The 17,906-nt window shown below is 44.6% G+C and overlaps 1 protein-coding gene across 23 annotated transcripts in view; it reads left to right on the top strand.

Annotated features, from left to right (window-relative positions):
* The window catches only part of abi3bpa (ABI family, member 3 (NESH) binding protein a), a 309,406-nt gene that overhangs the window by 200,660 nt on the left and 90,840 nt on the right, over positions 1 to 17,906 (top strand). For 21 of the 23 annotated variants that reach the window (XM_073045179.1, XM_073045194.1, XM_073045192.1 and 18 more), the window contains 4 exons: positions 593 to 679; positions 2,924 to 3,013; positions 3,842 to 3,931; positions 9,964 to 10,044. In XM_073045179.1, the coding sequence (XP_072901280.1) occupies positions 593 to 679; positions 2,924 to 3,013; positions 3,842 to 3,931; positions 9,964 to 10,044 (348 nt within the window). The remainder of the gene's footprint in view (positions 1 to 592; positions 680 to 2,923; positions 3,014 to 3,841; positions 3,932 to 9,963; positions 10,045 to 17,906) is intronic. The other 2 variants (XM_073045184.1, XM_073045178.1) reach the window with 1 other exon arrangement.

Raw genomic sequence — 17,906 nt, 5'->3', positions numbered from 1 at the left:
CCTTGCAAGGATTACAAACACAAAGAGTCTCACCTTTCTTGATAGGACAAGACTCTCCTCTCAGGAATTAGTCTGGTCTGTCTCCTTTGGACTGTCTCTAATGCTATGAAATCCTTGTTTAGATAAGGGGAGCAAAATGCTGCACTCTCCAGGTGTGGCTTCACCAACACTCTCTGCAATTGTAACAAAGCTTAACTTCTTTGCAACACAGATCAAAATGCCATTCTAACAACTCCTTGGACCTGCCTGCTATCTTTTTGTGATTTATGTGGTAGATCGTAGGTTCCACTGAACTTCACTTATCTGTAGTCTTACTCCATATGTAATAATCTACTTTTGGATTTCTCTTGTTGAATCTCGCACTCCTCACACTGGCCAGGATTTTGCCCAATCACTTGATCTATCTGTATCCCACTGCAGAATCCTCATTTGAATATGCCCTTCTACCTGTTTTCATAACATCTGGGTGAAGTGGTTTTGATCTTGTATTCTGGAGACTGGGTTTCTGTAGGGGTATGGTGATAGTGCAGAAAAGGCAAATTATTTGCATAATTCTCATATTTGTATTTGATTTCTTTGTTGTCTCTTGCAGATCAAAAGCTGCCAAAATCTGATGATTATGCATCCAATCCAGCCCCTATATCTGAACGTGGTTACACAGAAGAACAAGAATTTAAAGGTATTCGTGTTCATCTGTGATGCAGTGTAGATCAGCTATTTGACATAATATAGAAAATATTAATATATAATATCTTTTTTGTACAGTGGCTTTTTATGTTTAGTGAATGTCTATTTTGCATTAAGATTATATCTTGAATTAGATAGCTTATAGAAACTTAGAAAGTGTCACTGAAAAGTTTTTCTTTTATAAGAAGTCACTACAGAAAATTAATCTCTCTAAAGTTATCAGTTATAGAAACATGCAGTCATAGTACAATACAGCATGGACACAGACCCTTTGGCCCAATGAGTCAGTGCTGACCACAATGCCCACCCAGCTAGTCCTATACCGCTAAGCCCTGCCTTTCTATGTACCTATCCAAGTGCTTCTCAAATAATACTATCTCTTCATTCTCATCCCAAACTTATGCACCCACCCCCTCCCCGGGAAAAGACAATTACCATCCGCCTATGACTCAGAACTTTAAGGATGCCTTTCATTCTCCTATGTTCCAAAGAATAAAGACCCAGCCTGGCCAACCCCTCACTCAGGCCCTCTAGTCCTGGCAACATCCTTGTAAATCTTTTCTGCACTCCTTCAGTTTAACCACTTCTTTCCTATAATTGGGTGATCAAAACTATACAGATTACTTCAAGTGCAGCTTCACCAGTGAATTATAGAACTGCAACATAACATACCAGCTCTTGTAACACCCTGACTGATAATCATCATCTAAGAAGAGAAAGCATTGGCTGTGTAATTTTAAAGCACAATGTAAATAATGCCTTCCTTGCCACATTCTATATTGTAAGTATTTAATATTTAGTAAGTTCTTGTTTACATTTAGGTAATTAAACTGAATAAGCAATGCATCTCTGCCAGATGGCACTGGGAACCAATAGTGACATTTTGTAGACAGCTCACGCTCACTAAACTACCAGATATTCTAGTAGATATACTTCTGAACTGTAGCTACTATGGTCCGCAGCCTGTAATTTCCCTTTAAGGGATATATTTTGAACCAACTAAGCAAACTGGCACTTTTGCGATCTCCTGTGGATTCAACAAAGTAGACTCTCAAAAGTGCCAGTGGGGTGGTCTCTGTTCCAAGGAGAGATAGTGGAAGAGGAATCCATGCTAGCCTTCATTACTTCGCACCAACTGAACTGTTGAGCAAGATTAAATTTGTCAAGGCTGAAAGCAGGTGTTTGCTTTGCTTTTGGCTGGTCTCCCTTTCCTTTTGCCATTACTGCTGGGCGGGAGATGCTTGGGTCCCATGCCACCAAGTTTGGGAGCAGTTGCTGCCTGTGGCCATCAGACTGGATGTACTTCACCCACCTCCGTGATGAACTGGCTCTGCAGCTCTGGTCTCACTTTCAGGAACTCTGCAGTTCATGTTCCATGTGTTACTTTTTTACTACTTTTCACTATTGGCACTATTTGTCTTCTTTTGAAAATTGGATATGGGATGGTCTTTGTCATGTGTGTTTATTTTTCATAGATTCTATTGTTTTTGTTTTATGAGTGCCTGCAAGAAGATGGATCTCAAGGTTGTTTATGGTATACAGACTTTGATAATAAATTTGAACTTTGAAGTTCCTGGATCCCAAAATGGTGGTTTGAGTCTGATAAAATTGAACATTTGTCTTTTGAAATTGGAGAATACAAACCTTATTTGAAACCTGGTTGTATTCTTCATTGGCAGAGTTTCCTGAATTTGACTGTGTTGGCATCACAGTGATGCAGTTGGTGGACCTGCTGCCACACAGCTGTGGCAAATTGGGTTTGATTCTGAGCTTATACATTCTCCTCATAACTGCACAAGGCTTCCCCTGGTGCTCTGATTTATTCAAACATCCCAAAGATGTGCTGTTTGGTTGATTAATTCACCACTGTTAACTCCTCCTAATGTAGTTGGGTGGCAGGAGAATTAGAAGTCTTGATGGACATGTGAAAGGTTATAAATTATTGGGAAAGTAATTTGGGAAGGGACTGATGGGATTGTTCTTGGCTTGAGGGATCTCCTATGTTATGAGGAAATATCAAGTCACCAGAACATTTGCAATCAGTACTTTGTTGTCTGCAAGATTACTAAGCTATTAATAATAAATACATTATTATGAGGCTAAATTTGTTACAGACCAATTTTTAATCCATGAATTTATTTACATATAAATTGACAAAAATAATTACAGACAAGGCAAGTTACCAAAGTGGCATCAATTTGGTAATGACACAAAAGATTCTATTTATTTCCTTCAGCCCCTGAACCAACAGATTCGGAAACTTCTCACGTGCTAATTTCAACCCCAAGATCTGAACTTGATAAGAAAGAAGACAAGGAGTTTACAGGTAATTAGTTCTCCATGTTTTGAGACTCCATAATAGATAAATGAATATAAATAATAGTGTGAACATGAGTTGTAGTTTCTCTTTCACTCACACCCACCACGCATGGATCTGTGCCTCCTGCAATGCCTTGGGTCCAAGGACTCAAGAGTGCCATCTTGCACTTCCCCTTTCATTTCTATCTTCCCCTAATTATTGTTTCACTCCCAACACTGTGCTACCAAGCTTTTTATCCCTCCACACTCACATTCTCCCACCGCCACTAGTGATCCATTCACTGCACTATTCCATTTCTTCCCCAATCTCAAACATACTTGAATGCCAGACTTGGATGCCACCCCTGCTCCAACATCTGGATGTTCTGCTCAGCTACATATAGGTGAGGTTCTCTGTCAAATGACACATTCAGTGGAGGTCTCACCTTTCCACAAACGCTTAAGTAGCCAGCAGATGGGAACAGTGAGATGATAATGGTAACTGTGTCACTTTATGAAGTTTCAGTCTTTATCACATCCTTTAAGTTTCAGATCCAAAAAAGGGCAGAAGTCTGAAGCTTATGACTGAGACAATGACTTTAAAGTCATTAATGTCCACATACAGTAGCTGCTAAACAGATTAAAGGCAGTGGAAAATCTGCTGCATTTTGATAGACTTGAAGATCTTTGTTTGCACTTGGAAGTCAACTTGTTTGTAGGAAGTACATAGAAAGAATGAATAAAAATGCATAAATAACCTTTTGAGTTACAAAATGCCCAGGTAGTTAATGTTAGTATTATTTGAGTGAGAGATATACAGTAGATATATACTTTGTTTTTTTTAACACCTTTATAGATTATAAACAGCCAGCTTCTGGCACACCAAATGTGCTTAGTCAAAGCCAAGAACCCACACACGATAAGATAAAGGACGAGGATTTGGCAGGTAATTGCAATATTGTCTCTGGCATGGGTTCATAATGTTCTGTTGTAATATTTTAAGAAGTCATATCTACTCCTTTATGAAATTATAAAGTGATTTTAAGAAATTACCATATTTCCTTTAATGGTGATTTTACATTTTTGAGGAAATATTAGGAAACTGGAACATTAAGTATGAATCAAGGGCATTGTTGAATAATGCAGGTTGGTTTCATGAGAATTTTGCATGAAGAATGTTGTCAAGTGCTGGGTAACTTTCAAACCTAATCAAATTGTCATTAAAGATTCTTACTATGTGCAATTTTGAGAAATAACTTAAGTTACTGCAAGCTATGTAGCTGTTAACTTGTAAATATCATGCTGCATTCTCACATGCATCGCACTGCAGAACTGTACTCAGCACTCACAGCACGTAACTTGCATGGAGTTCATTCACTGCTTTGTGATCAGTTCACCTTGTGCTTCAAGGTTTATTAGTGTTCTGCCTATTCCCTTTTTACATATTAACTGTATTCTATCACTGTACTATAGAGGCATGAAAAATAGATTGGCTGATCAATATTATGAGGTTGTGGCGACTCACTTTCTGCGCAGGCGAACCGGCTCACAAATAGCCAGCGCGCAGGGGGAGACTTTGGTAATGCACCTCGGAAGTCATTTCCGCCCGGAGAGGGCGGGCGCTAGGGATTAAATGCCAGCGCCGCGAAGTTTGAATAAACTAGTCTCAAAATGACTTACCGACTGCATGTCGTTATTTCAGCGTTGTGTGTAGCACATTGCTACATTGGTGACCCCGACGGTCCAAACGGGATTTAGACCAAAGATGACCGACTCTTCATCTGTTCACACAGTTTCGCTAAAACTGCCGACTTTCTGGACGCTGCGACCACGCGTGTGGTTTAGCCAAGCAGAAGCACAGTTCCAGATTCGGCAGATATCCTCTGATTCCATGCGTTACAACCACGTGGTGAGCGCCCTTGACCAGGAGACGGCCGCCCAGGTTGCGGATTTCATACAGTCGCCGCCGGAAGGAGGCAAATATGAAGCATTCAAAGTGCTGCTCATTGGGACCTTTGGCCTCTCACGGCGTGAGCGGGGTGCCCGCCTGCTTCACCTGGACAGTTTGGGAGACAGACTGCCGTCAGCATTGATGAACGAGATGCTGTCCCTGGCTGACAGACACAAGCCCTGCCTCATGTTCGAGCAAGCGTTCCTAGAGCGACTGCCTGAGGACATACATCTGCTGCTGGCCGATGCAGATTTCAGCGACCCCCGGAAGGTGGCGGCCCGGGCAGATGTGCTGTGGAAAGCCAAGAGGGAGAGCGTGGCATCCGTCAGTCAGATTACCAGGCCGCGCGCCCAACAGCGGACCAGACCAGGCCCGGCGGGGGGCGCACAAAACACAGAGGCAGGAGTGAGGAGGCCAGTGAACAGTGGTGTTTCTACCACCAGCGGTGGGGCACAGGAGCCCGTTGTTGTCGCCTGCCCTGCAAGGGCCAGGGCCATCTGCCGCTAATGACTATGGCGGCTGGCCACCAGGACCGCCTCTTGTACATCTGGGACAAACAGTCGGGATGCTGCTTCTTGGTCGACACTGGAGCAGAGATCAGCGTCTTGCCCCCGACGGGGTACGACACCCACAACAGGAAGCCAGGACCCACCCTGAGGGCCGCAAACGGCAGCACGATACGGACCTACAGCACCCGCACAGTGCAGCTACAGTTCGGCGCCAGCCGGTTCACGTGGGACTTCACGCTGGCCGCAGTGGCCCAACCACTCCTGGGGACGGACTTCTTGCGAGCTCACAGCCTGCTGGTCGACTTGCAAGGGAAAAGACTGGTACATGCCGAGACTTTCCAGACATTCTCCCTGGGTGAAGCCAAGTTGCCGGCCCCACACCTGGACTCCATCACGCTGTCGGACAATGAATTCACCAGAATCCTGGCGGACTTTCCATCGATTCTGGCACCACAGTTCATGGCAGCCATGCCCAGACACGGGGTACAGCACCACATTCTGACCCAGGGACCACCCCTCCACGCCCGCGCATGAAGGCTCCCCCCAGAAAAGCTCCGCCTGGCAAAGGAGGAGTTCAAGAGGATGGAGGAATTGGGGATCATACGGTGGTCCGACAGCCCATGGGCCTCCCCCCTGCACATGGTGCCCAAAGCAGCTGGGGGTTGGAGACCATGCGGCAACTATCACAGACTGAACGAGGCTACAACTCCAGACCGCTACCCCGTGTTGCACATACAGGACTTTGCAGCAAACCTGCACGGGGCAAGAATCTTTTCCAAAGTAGACCTCGTCCAGGGATACCATCAAATCCCGGTGCACCCTGAAGACATTCCCAAAACACTCATCACCCCGTTCGGCCTGTTTGAGTTCCTCGGAATGCCGTTCAGCCTGAAGAATGCTGCACAGACGTTCCAGCGGCTAATGGACACGGTGGGACGCGACCTGGACTTTGCGTTCATCTATTTGGACGACATCCTTATAGCCAGCAGTTGTCATCAGGAGCATCTGTCCCACCTTCACCAGCTCTACTCCCGCCTGAGTGATTTCGGCCTGATGATCAACCGGGCCAAATGCCAGTTCGGTCTCGATGCCATCGACTTCCTGGGCCACAGGATTACCAAAGACGGGGCAACACCTCTGCCCGCCAAGGTAGACGCGATCTGCCACTTTGCCCGGCCCAATACAGTCAAAGGCCTGCAGGAGTTCTTTGGTATGGTGAACTTCTACCACCGTTTCCTCCCCTCAGCAGCCTGTATCATGCGCCCTTTGTACACCCTGATGTCAGGTAAAGGCAAGGACATTACCTGGGACAAGGAGGCCGCGGCCGCTTTCGTTAAAGCCAAGGAAGCCTTGGCAGATGCCGCGATGCTGGTGCACCCCAGAACAGACGTTCCGACCGCCCTCACGGTGGATGCATCCGACACAGCAGTCGGTGGGGTGCTGGAGCAGCTCATCGAGGGGTGCTGGCAACCCCTGGCATTCTTCAGTAAGTATCTACGACCACCCGAACTCAAGTACAGTGCTTTCGACCGGGAGCTGTTGGCACTGTATCTGGCAATCCGGCATTTCAGGTACTTCTTAGAAGGCAGGCCGTTTGCCGCGTTCACGGACCACAAACCGTTGACCTTCGCGTTTACGAAGGTGTCCGATCCCTGGTCGGCTTGCCAGCAGCGACATCTGTCCTACATCTCCGAGTACACGACGGACTTCCAGCATGTCTCAGGAAAGGACAACGTCCTGGCGGACACACTCTCCAGACCAGCTGTCCAGGCCCTGTCCCTGCGGGTGGACTATGCAGCACTGGCGGAAGCGCAGCAGGCAGACGACGAGATGCCCAGCTACAGGACCGCAGTCTCGGGTTTGCAGCTGCAGAACTTTCTCATAGGCCCAGGTGATAGGACCCTCCTGTGTGACGTGGCTACCGGCCAACCTCGCCCCATCATCCCGGCAGCCTGGAGGCGGCGAGTTTTCGACTCCATACACAGTTTGACACACCCATCTATCAGGACAACCGTCCAGCTGGTCTACAGCAAATTCGCGTGGCACGGACTTCGCAAGCAGGTCAGAACGTGCGCTCAGTGCCAAACAGCCAAGGTGCAGCGGCACACTAAAGTCCCGCCGCAGCTGTTCGAACCCACCCACCGGAGGTTCGACCACATTCATGTGGATATCGTGGGCCCCCTACCAGTGTCCCGAGGAGCGCGGTACCTCCTAACTATGGTAGACCGGTTCACGAGATGGCCAGAGGCGGTCCCGCTCACCGACACATCTGCCGATTCCTGCGCCCGAGCACTGATCGCAACCTGGGTAGCACGCTTCGGGGTATCGGCCCATATTACCTCCGACAGAGGCGCCCAGTTCACCTCCAGCCTGTGGTCGGCTGTGGCCAGCCTGTTGGGAACACAGCTACACCACACAACTGCCTACCACCCACAGTCGAACGGACTGGTGGAACGCTTCCACCATCACTTGAACTCGGCTCTCATGGCCTGCCTGAGAGGACCTAACTGGGTGGACTAGCTTCCCTGGGTCCTGCTTGGAATTCGTACAGCGCCCAAGGAGGATCTGCACGCCTCGTCGGCCAAGTTGGTGTACGGCGTGCCCCTGGCCGTCCCAGGAGTGTTCATACCAGCCCCAAGGGGGCAAGAGGAAGAACCCGCAGCAGTCCTGGACAGGCTACACGAAAGGCTCGGCAACCTGGCCCCCGCACCAACTTCACAGCATGGACGGACCCCGACCCATGTACCCAAAGACCTGCAGAACTGTAAGTTTGTGTTTGTATGAAGGGGTGGACACCGGGTACCACTACAATAGCTGTACGAGGTGCCATTCAAGGTGATCACGAACAACGGGTCCACGTACGTTCTGGACATTGGGGGGAGAGAGGAGGTTTTTACGGTGGACCAACTCAAACCAGCCAATGTGGACTTGGCGCAGCCGGTCGAGGTTCAGATGCTGCGGCGCAGAGGCAGACCTCCCAAACAGAGGTTGATCGAGACTGTGGACATTGTGGAACCGGTGTATCGCTGGTTCTGGGGATGGTGGGGTTATGTGGCGACCCACTTTCTGCGCAGGCGAACCGGCTCACAAATAGCCAGCGTGCGGGGGGAGACTTTGGTAATGCACCTCTGATGTCATTTCCGCCCGGAGAGGGCGGGCGCTAGGGATTAAATGCCAGCGCCGCGAAGTTTGAATAAACTAGTCTTGAAACGACTTACTGGCTGTGTGTCGTTATTTCAGCGCTGCGTGTAGCACATCGCTACAAGGTTCACTTTCCATTTAGGTGTTGTTCCATGTATTGCATTTATGCACAGTGAATGACATAATTCCATAATATCTTGCTTGGAATCTTTTTGTTGTTCTTGCATGAAACACATTATCTTTTAAGTGTGCCATGTCTTGCATTTGCCTGCTTTATTCAATAGTTTTAATATCCTTGAACTTAGTGTTTCTGCTTGTCGAGAAATGGATTAGCTGGCCAATGCTGTGCCTTTAATAAAGTTTAATTATTGTTTTTGTATTTTTTTTCCGAAGAGCTATTATTCCTGAAAGGTGGCTATTGAATAGTACTGAACAATAAATTCTGCACTCAGGCTTTCTAGAAGTTATGAATGTTCTCACCAAACAGAGTACATTTTACCTTGGAGAATGTATTACCATAGTCAGTGCATGAGAGATGAAAGACTTTGCGTTTGGTATTTTTTATCCTTGACAGACTACGAGCTTTCCTCTTCTGTCACTTCAAATGTGTTCAGACCATCTCCTGTGTCAGACCTGGGTAGCACTGGTAAAAAAGATCTCTCAGGTATTTTTAAAAATACCAGCATGGATTTTAATGTTGCTGTTAACATTGTGTTAAAAATGTCATTATCATCTCTTAATCATCCATTGTTGCTCAACATCGTCATTCTAGTCTTCTTAGCTTAATTCATAACTGGCACTATTTTTATCTGGCATAGATATCAGTCTCCCAAAATATTGAATATTGGCTGAAATGATGCGAGCATATGACATGGATGTAAGTAATGTCCTGTTATGCCGCTCATTGTTACATATAGCACAGTAATTTGCTTTGCATTTGTGCAAGATGTGCTTTCGATATCTTGTATGCCTGCTTTGCTTGAAATTTTACCACTTCCTTTTGGTCGTTACATCAAGTAATCAATTATGTTAATTTATTTCATTTTAATTTCTTTGCCCAAATGTATGGACAATGTTTTGTGCAATTCAAACTATTGTTTCATTAGGCTAATGTTCCAAATGATCTTCACACATCAATGATGATATGAGATTCACTGCTTGTATCTTATATAATCAGAAAGAATGCCTGAACTTCCCTAGTAAATAAATACATTGCAGTGCCATCAGGTTTTGTTATTAGATGTACACAATTCAGGGATTTCAAAATTGCTCTCGGCTCACATCTTAACCCATCTTTGGACATTGATAAAATTATATGCCCTCCTGGACCGCATTTTTAACTGGCCGCTTTTTCTATTTATTTGTTATCTCTTGCAGAATCTGATCCTCAATCAGACATATCTTTCAACAGTGCCTCAAAACCAGTACACAAAACCAATGCCAAACCATACCGCGCAGGTAATAGTCGATCACATTACAAGCAATACATGATTTAGAAGTACTGTTACTCTCTTCGGCTGCCATTCCCTGCCCCTTTACCAGTTGTTGAGTTAAAGATCGATTTTTAATTTAGTGCTTCTCCTTGGATTCAGGAAACTTTATGTAAAAAATGTGAAAGCGCAATTCCAGATAGTGAATGTATTTAGATTCAAACATACTAGGCAGAATCATTAATTTCTTCATTGAGATGAGAAAGAATAAAGTCCAGCTGCTTTCCTTTAAAGGATTCTATAACTGTAGATGTAAAGTAATGCTCAATTTTTAAGGAATACAGTTTCTTATTAAATCAATTGATTTTAATGTATTCATTTTGTTTTTTAACATATGTTTTGCATTTTGGAGGGTGATAAAATAAGCTTGGATCAGTAGTGCCTTTTGCTTTGGTGTTACATACTATTTTGGTATCAAAATGATGCTCACTATGCAGGAAATACAGCGGGTTGTGGTTAATTGGTTCATCAGTTAATTTGGTTAGTGGCTTTTTTGGGACAACTCTTAAAGAACAGAAGTTAATTGAGGAAATAGACAAGATTCCTTTTGTTTATTTGGCACTCTGCGCTGTTTAATTTGGACAGAAGACTTGTGAACAGTTACTAACTAGAGAAACACACACAAGGTGCTGGAGGAACTCAGCAGGTCAGGCAGCATTTATGGAAATGAATAAACAATTGATGTTTCAGGCTGAGACTGTTCTTCAGGACCTGAACACATGTTTATCTATTTCCATTGTTGTTCCCTGAGCTGCTGAGTTCCTCCAACATTTTGTGTGTGTTGCTCTGGATTTCCAGCATCTGCAGAATTTGTTCAGTTTCAGAGAAGATTCTATCTAGTGTTAGTCACATGAACTTGTGTGGCCATTAGACACTACACCATATTTAGAGTGAATGGTTTTTAAACAGTGTCAGTTGCGTGTTTTTTTGTTCAAAAGGCAGTGATTTTTTTCACTGACATTTGGCAAGAAATAAGCAGTAAGACAATATAGAACTGTCTTTTTCAAGCATTGAGGCTTGAAACATCCAGGAATGAAAATGGAACTCTTTCACCAATTTCACTACTTCACCAAGTTAGGAACTACGAAGGATTTGAAGGTATTAACAATCATCTTGAATGTTACAATGAAAATGAAGATTTGGAGGAAGCAGTCCATTATCTGCACTAGTCCATTGTCACCTATGTTAATTTACTTTATTTTACTTTATTGTCACCAAACAATTGATACTAGAGCGTACAATCATCACAGTGATATTTGATTCTGCGCTTTGTGCTCCCTGAAGTGCAAATTGAAGTAAATATAATAAAAATTTAAATTATAGAACATAATTAGAAAATAGAAAGGGTAGAGTAAGGTAGTGCAAGTCAGGTCCGGATATTTGGAAAGTATGGCCCAGATCCACGTCAGGATCCGTTCAGCAGTCTTATCACAGTTGGAAAGAAGCTGTTCCCAAATCTGGCTGTATGAATCTTCAAACTCCTGAACCTTCTCCCGGAGGGAAAAGTGTGTTGGCTGGGTGGGTCGTGTCCTTGATTATCCTGGCAGCACTGCTCTGACAGCGGGCTGTGTAAAGTGAGTCCAAGGATGGAAGATTGGTTTGTGTGATGTGCTGGGCTATGTTCACGATCTGCTGCAGCTTCTTCTGGTCTTGGACAGGACAACTTCCATACCAGGTTGTGATGCACCCTAGAAGAATGCTTTCTACAGTGCATCTATAAAAATTAGTGAGGGTTTTAGGGTATAGGCCAAATTTCTTCAGCTTTCTCAGGAAGTCAAGGCACTGGTGGGCCTTCTTGGCAGTGGACTCTGCTTGGTTAGACCAAATCAGGTCATTTGTGATATTCACCCTGAGGAACTTAAAGCTTTTGACCTGTTCCACCTGTGCACCACCGATGTAGATGGGGTCGCTACTCCTTCTGAAGTCAACAACCAATTCCTTCATCTTGCTGACGTTGAGGGATAGGTTATTGTCTTTGCACCATGCCAGCAGGTTCTTAATTTCCTCTCTGTACTCAGACTCATCATTACCCAAGATACGGTCTACAATTTTGTTCATTTATAATCATCTAAAGGACATGGAGAGTGTTGGTTGTTCATGGTATCCAACTATGGCAGTGAAACCTGTACAGGGGAACTTTTAAAGTGGAGAAGCCATTGAATCAGAATTGGGTTTAATATCACCGGCCTATGTCATGAAATTTGTTGGTTTTGCAAAGCAGTACAATCCAATGCATAATAATAGAGAAAAAATTAGGAAATAAAAAATAGTAAGGTAGTGTTCATGTGTTCAATGTTCATTCAGGAATCAGATGGCTGAGTGGAAGGAGCTGTTCCTGAATAGTTGAGTGTGTGCCTTCACACTTCTGTACCTCCTTCCTGTGTGGTGGGGGTCCTTAATGGTGGCCACCACCTTTCTGAGACATTGCTTTTTGAAGACGTCCTGAATACTACGGAAACTAGTACCCATGATGGAGATGACTAATTTAACAGCTTACTACAATCCTGTGCAGTAGCTTCCATACCAGACGGTGACGCAGCCAATTTCAATGCTCTCCACAGCAAATCTGTAGAAATTTGCAAGTGGTTTTGGTGACATAACAAATCTCTTCAAATTTCTAATGAAGCATAACCGTTACAGCCTTCTTTATAGCTGCTTCGATATGTTGGGTCCAGGTTAGGTCCTCAGAGCTATTGACACCAGGAACTTGAAATTACTTATCCTCTCCACTTCTGATCCCTCTATGAGGACTGGTGTGTGTTCCCTCGTTTTACCCTTTCTGAAGTTAACAATCAGTTCTTTGATGTTACTGACATTGAGTGCAAGTTTGTTGCTGTGACACCACTCAACTTGCTGGTATATCTTGGTCCTGTACGCGCTCTCGTCACCATCTGAGATTCTGCCAACAATGGTCGTATCATCAGCAAATTTATAGATGGCATTTGACCTATGCCTAGTCATACAGTCATGGGTGTAGAGAGATTAGAGCAGTGGGCTAAGCACACATCCCTGAGGTGCACCGGTGTTGATCAGCAAAGTGGAGATATTATTTCTAATTGCACAGATTGTGTTCTTCCATTTGCAGATTCTGGATGGATCCCAGGTTCTGGAACTTTTCAATCAGAACTATAGGAATGATGGTGTTAAACGCTGAGCTGTAATCAATAAACAGTATCCTGACATATTTTTATTGTCTACGTGATCCAAGATTATGTGGAGAGCCAGTGAGATCACATCCGCTGTAGACCTATTGTAGCAATAGGCAAATTGCATTAGGTCCAGGTCCTTGCTGAGGCAGAAGTTGATTCTATCAATAATAAATCTCTCAATGCACTTCATCACCACAGATGTGAGTGCTACTGGACAATAGTCAGTGAGGCAGCTCACCCTGCCCTTCTTGAGCACTGGTGTAATTAATTGCCCTTTTGAAGCAGGTGGTAACTTCCAACCGGTCTGCCACAGGGATCACTGCTGGGTCCATTGTTATTTGTCATCTAGATCAATGATCTGGATGATAATGTGGTAAATTGGATCAGCAAATTTGCTGATGATATAAAGATTGGAAGTGTAGTGGACAGTGAAGAAGGTTTTCAAAGCTTGCAGAGGGATTTGGACCAGCCGGAAAAATGGGCTGAAAAATGGCAGATGGAGTTTAATTCAGACAGGTGTGAGGTATTGCACTTTGGAAGGACAAACCAAGGTAGAACATACAAGGTAAATGGTGGGACACTGATGAGTGCAGTAGAACAGAGGGATCTAGGAATACAGATACAAAATTCCCTACAGGTGGTGTCACAGGTAGATAGGGTAGTAAAGAGAGCTTTTGGTACATTGGCCTTTATAAATCAAAGTATTGAGTATAAGAGTTGGAATGTTATGGTGAGGTGGAATAAGGCATTGGTGAGGCCAAATTTGGAGTATTGTGTGCAGTTTTGGACACCAAATTACAGGAAGGATATTAATAAGGTTGAAAGAGTGCAGAGAAAGTTTACAAGGATGTTGCCGGGACTTGAGAAACTGTTGAACAGAGAAAGGTTGAATAGGTTAGGACTTTATTCCATGGAGTGTAGAAGAATGAGGGGAGATTTGACAGAGGTATATAAAATTATGATGGGTATAGATAGAGTGAATGCAAGCAGGCTTTTTCCACTGAGGCTAGGGGGGAAAAAAACCCAAAGGACATGGGTTAAGGGTGAAGGGGGAAAAGTTTAAAGGGAACTTTGGGAGGGGGACTTCTTCACACAGAGAGTGGTGGGAGTATGGAATGAGCTGCCAGATGAAGTGGTAAATGTGGGTTCACTTTTAACATTTAAGGAAGACTTGGACAGGTACATTGATGAGAGGTGTATGGAGGGATATGGGCCAGGTGCAGGTTAGTGGGACTAGGCAGGAAAATGGTTCGGCACAGCCAAGAAGGGCCAAAAAGCCTCTTTCTTTGCTGTAATGTTCTATGGTTCTATTCTATGTAGCAATGAGAGATTGAAAATGTCTTTAAACACCATCCCCCCAGCCTCCTGCCAGTTAGCACACATTTTCAGAGTCTTACCAGGTACTCCATCGGGGCCTGTCGCCTTGCGAGGAGGGGTCACCCTCTTGAAAGGCATCCTGGCGTCGGCCTCTGAGACAGAGATCACAGGGTCACTGGGTACTGCAGGGATCCTCATAGGTGTAGTTTTATTCTCCCTTTAAAAGTGAACACTGGGGCAGTTCCACTCTTTTGACCTCAGAGGTCCAGTGGTGCAAGTAGTCATCACAAGCTGGGGTCTTCCTTGTTTGTAGTGGATAACCGTGACACCTTCTGTGTCTTGTCATGCCCTTCATTCTCCATGAAGTGTTGCAGAACAGCCGCCTTGGCTGTTGGATCTTGCTGTTGATTTCATCTTGCCTAGTCCGTCAAAGCTGACTTGACACACTAGTCTGTCCCTATCTTACTGGGGTATGAGACCCACCAGCTACCCTCAGCCGGTTTAGCTCACTTGTTGAAGGGGTTTACAGGGGTGTGGCCACTGTTGCATGAAAACAGCTACTTGGACCCACAGGTGAGAGCTGAGTGTCAGGTGTGGACCAAAGGTGAGTGAGTTTCTCCAGAATGGATGTAAGTCAATTTACCAGAAGTGCTGCCCCTCCTTGGACACCCCATAAACAGCAACATCCCTCAATCAATAACTATTAGGAAGTGTTGGCACGTGGCCTAGTGGATAAGGCATCAGTCTAGTGATCTGACGGTCACTGGTTCGATCCTCAGCTGAGTCAGCGTGTTGTGTCCTTGAGTAAGACACTTAACAACACATTGCTCTGCGACGACACCGGAACCAAGCTGCTTGGGTCCTGGTGCCTTTCCCTTGGACAACAGCGGTGGCATGGAGAGGGGAATGCTTGCAGCATGGGCAACTGTCAGTCTCTCATACAACTCTGCCCAGGCCAAAATATACTGGTCCTGATGTGTCCCAATTAACTGGAATTCACTAGACATTTATGATGTGCCACCATTCTATAAATTGATTAATTAGACAGTGTACGAAGAAAGTATGCAGAGTAAATAAAACATGACATCAATTCATTCAACAATGATTTGATGTTATGTTGTCATCTTTGGATCTTTCTGCTCCAGTTGATACACTTTTTCCAGCACCACATCAGAACACAGCAAGCAGCATGAAAGACTCCTCTACCTAGCTGCTACAAGGACAAAGCCAGCCGGAGAGCAGCTGCTTGTTGACTACAGGTCCTCCCCAGCCTACGATCACCTGACTTGTGTACCACCCAAATGTACAAGTAAGCACTGGGATGAATTTACCAGCTGCTCTAAGGCTGCAGTCAACATCTACCACATTTCGGACTTATGAACCGTCTGAGCAACGAACAGTTTACGGGAACAAAACCCGACTGTAAGCTGGGGAGTTGCTGTAAGTAGCTGTTGCTACACTCTTACAACTATTTAACCCATTGTTTCTGTTCTAGAAATGGTGAAGGAATATAGTCACAGGTAAAGAAAGTCAATAGGCTGCAAAAAGTCAGTTGCTGCCAGACTTGGCTGCATTAATAATATTTGCAATATGGCATTATTGGAAAAATAACCAGAAGGAAATGAGAACTATTTGAAGAAGAAGGGGGAGGCAGTTTCTCAGCAAGAGGATAAACGTTTAGCAGATGTTTGGGGAGGTTCAGTGTGATTTTTCAGATGACTGACATCTTCACTCAAATATGCCACCTGCTACAGTAACAAAAGCTCCTTGGCCCTCTTAGTTATAGAATTGCAAGAGTTAAACCCCTCTGGTGAAAAAAGCTATCTTCTAATATAACCATATAACAATTACAGCAGGGAAACAGGCCATCTCGGCCCTTCTAGTCCGTGCCAAACGCTTACTCTCACCTAGTCCCACTGACCTGCACTCAGCCTATAACCCTCCATTCCTTTCCTGTCCATATACCTATCCAATTTTTTTTTAAATGACAACATTAAACCTGCCTCTACCACTTCTACTGGAAGCTCGTTCCACACAGCTACCACTTTCTGAGTAAAGAAGTTCCCCCTCGTGTTACCCCTAAATTTTTGCCCCTTAACTCTCAACTCATGTCCTCTTGTTTGAATCTCCCCTACTCTCAATGGAAAAAGCCTATCCACGTCAACTCTATCTATCCCCCTCATAACTTTAAATACCTCTATCAAGTCCCCCCTCAACCTTCTACGCTCCATTATCCTTATCATGATCATTATCATTATCCTTATGGCCAAATTTCCCAATTCTGAATAGCTAGAATATTCTTTATGAGAAAATGACTTGCATTTATCCAGAATAATTCATTGCTATGGAGAGCCCAAGAACTTTTCTTTGGATAATGAAGTACTCTTCTGGAAGAATAGCCACTGGAGTAAAAGAGGAAATTTGAGAGTGCAGTGGGGGGGGGGGGGGGGGAGGGGGGGGGAGGGGTGGTTGGGAAAGTTGGGACATGAGGAATACTGGAAAGGGTGCTGTTCTGATGGGAGTTGAGGCTGCTGCTTCCCTTCTGCATCAGAATCAGAATCCGGTTTATTATCACTGTCTTGTCTCATGAAATTTGTTGTTTTGCAGCAGCAGTTCAATGCAAGACATAAAATCACTCAAAGTTACAAAATTAAATAAAATGTTGGAAAACACAATCAATGAGGGTTCATGGGTTCATGGACCATTCGAATAAGGAGGTAGTATTTAAGGGTTCATGATCCTTGTGGGTGGTAGTGAATCTCTGAAATTCTTTACTGCAGGGTACTTAGGGTTTAGATCATTACAAGTATTTGAAGAGGAGGTAAATAGATATTTGAAAGATTGGTGAGTTGTGGGCTTTGGGGATCAGGCACAGAAGAACGGTCAAGGCCTGGAATGGATTGGTATGATCCTCATGAAATGGTGGGACACAGTTGAGAGGCCATGTGGCCACATTTGAGAGGCCTTGTGGTTAGTTGCAGTGTTTCCAGACCCCTGTAAAGCTTGATGGCATGTTGAGTTGGGAGGTTTGAGTGTGGAATGAGTTGACAGCGGAAGTGGTAGATGCAGGTTCAATTGCAGTATTTAAGAGAAGTTTGGATAGGTACCTGATTTGGAGAGATGTGGTCTGGGTGCAAGTACATAGGACTAGACAGAAAATCAGGTTGGGAAGGACTAGATGGGCTGAAAGCCCTGTTTTTATGTTATAGTGCTCTGTGACTCATGTCAGGGACTCCCCTGGCTTGGTCCCATCCTATCACTCAGTCATAATCAGAATATTTGCACCCCTTGTCACATCATTATTTCTACTGTCCCTCCATGATTTAGCTTTGGCTTAATCCTTTTTGTCACCTATGAACTGCCC

The sequence above is a fragment of the Hemitrygon akajei genome, chromosome 5 (assembly GCF_048418815.1).
Source record: "Hemitrygon akajei chromosome 5, sHemAka1.3, whole genome shotgun sequence".
Classification (NCBI taxonomy): domain Eukaryota; kingdom Metazoa; phylum Chordata; class Chondrichthyes; order Myliobatiformes; family Dasyatidae; genus Hemitrygon; species Hemitrygon akajei.
This window is presented reverse-complemented; position numbering and strand designations above follow the sequence as displayed.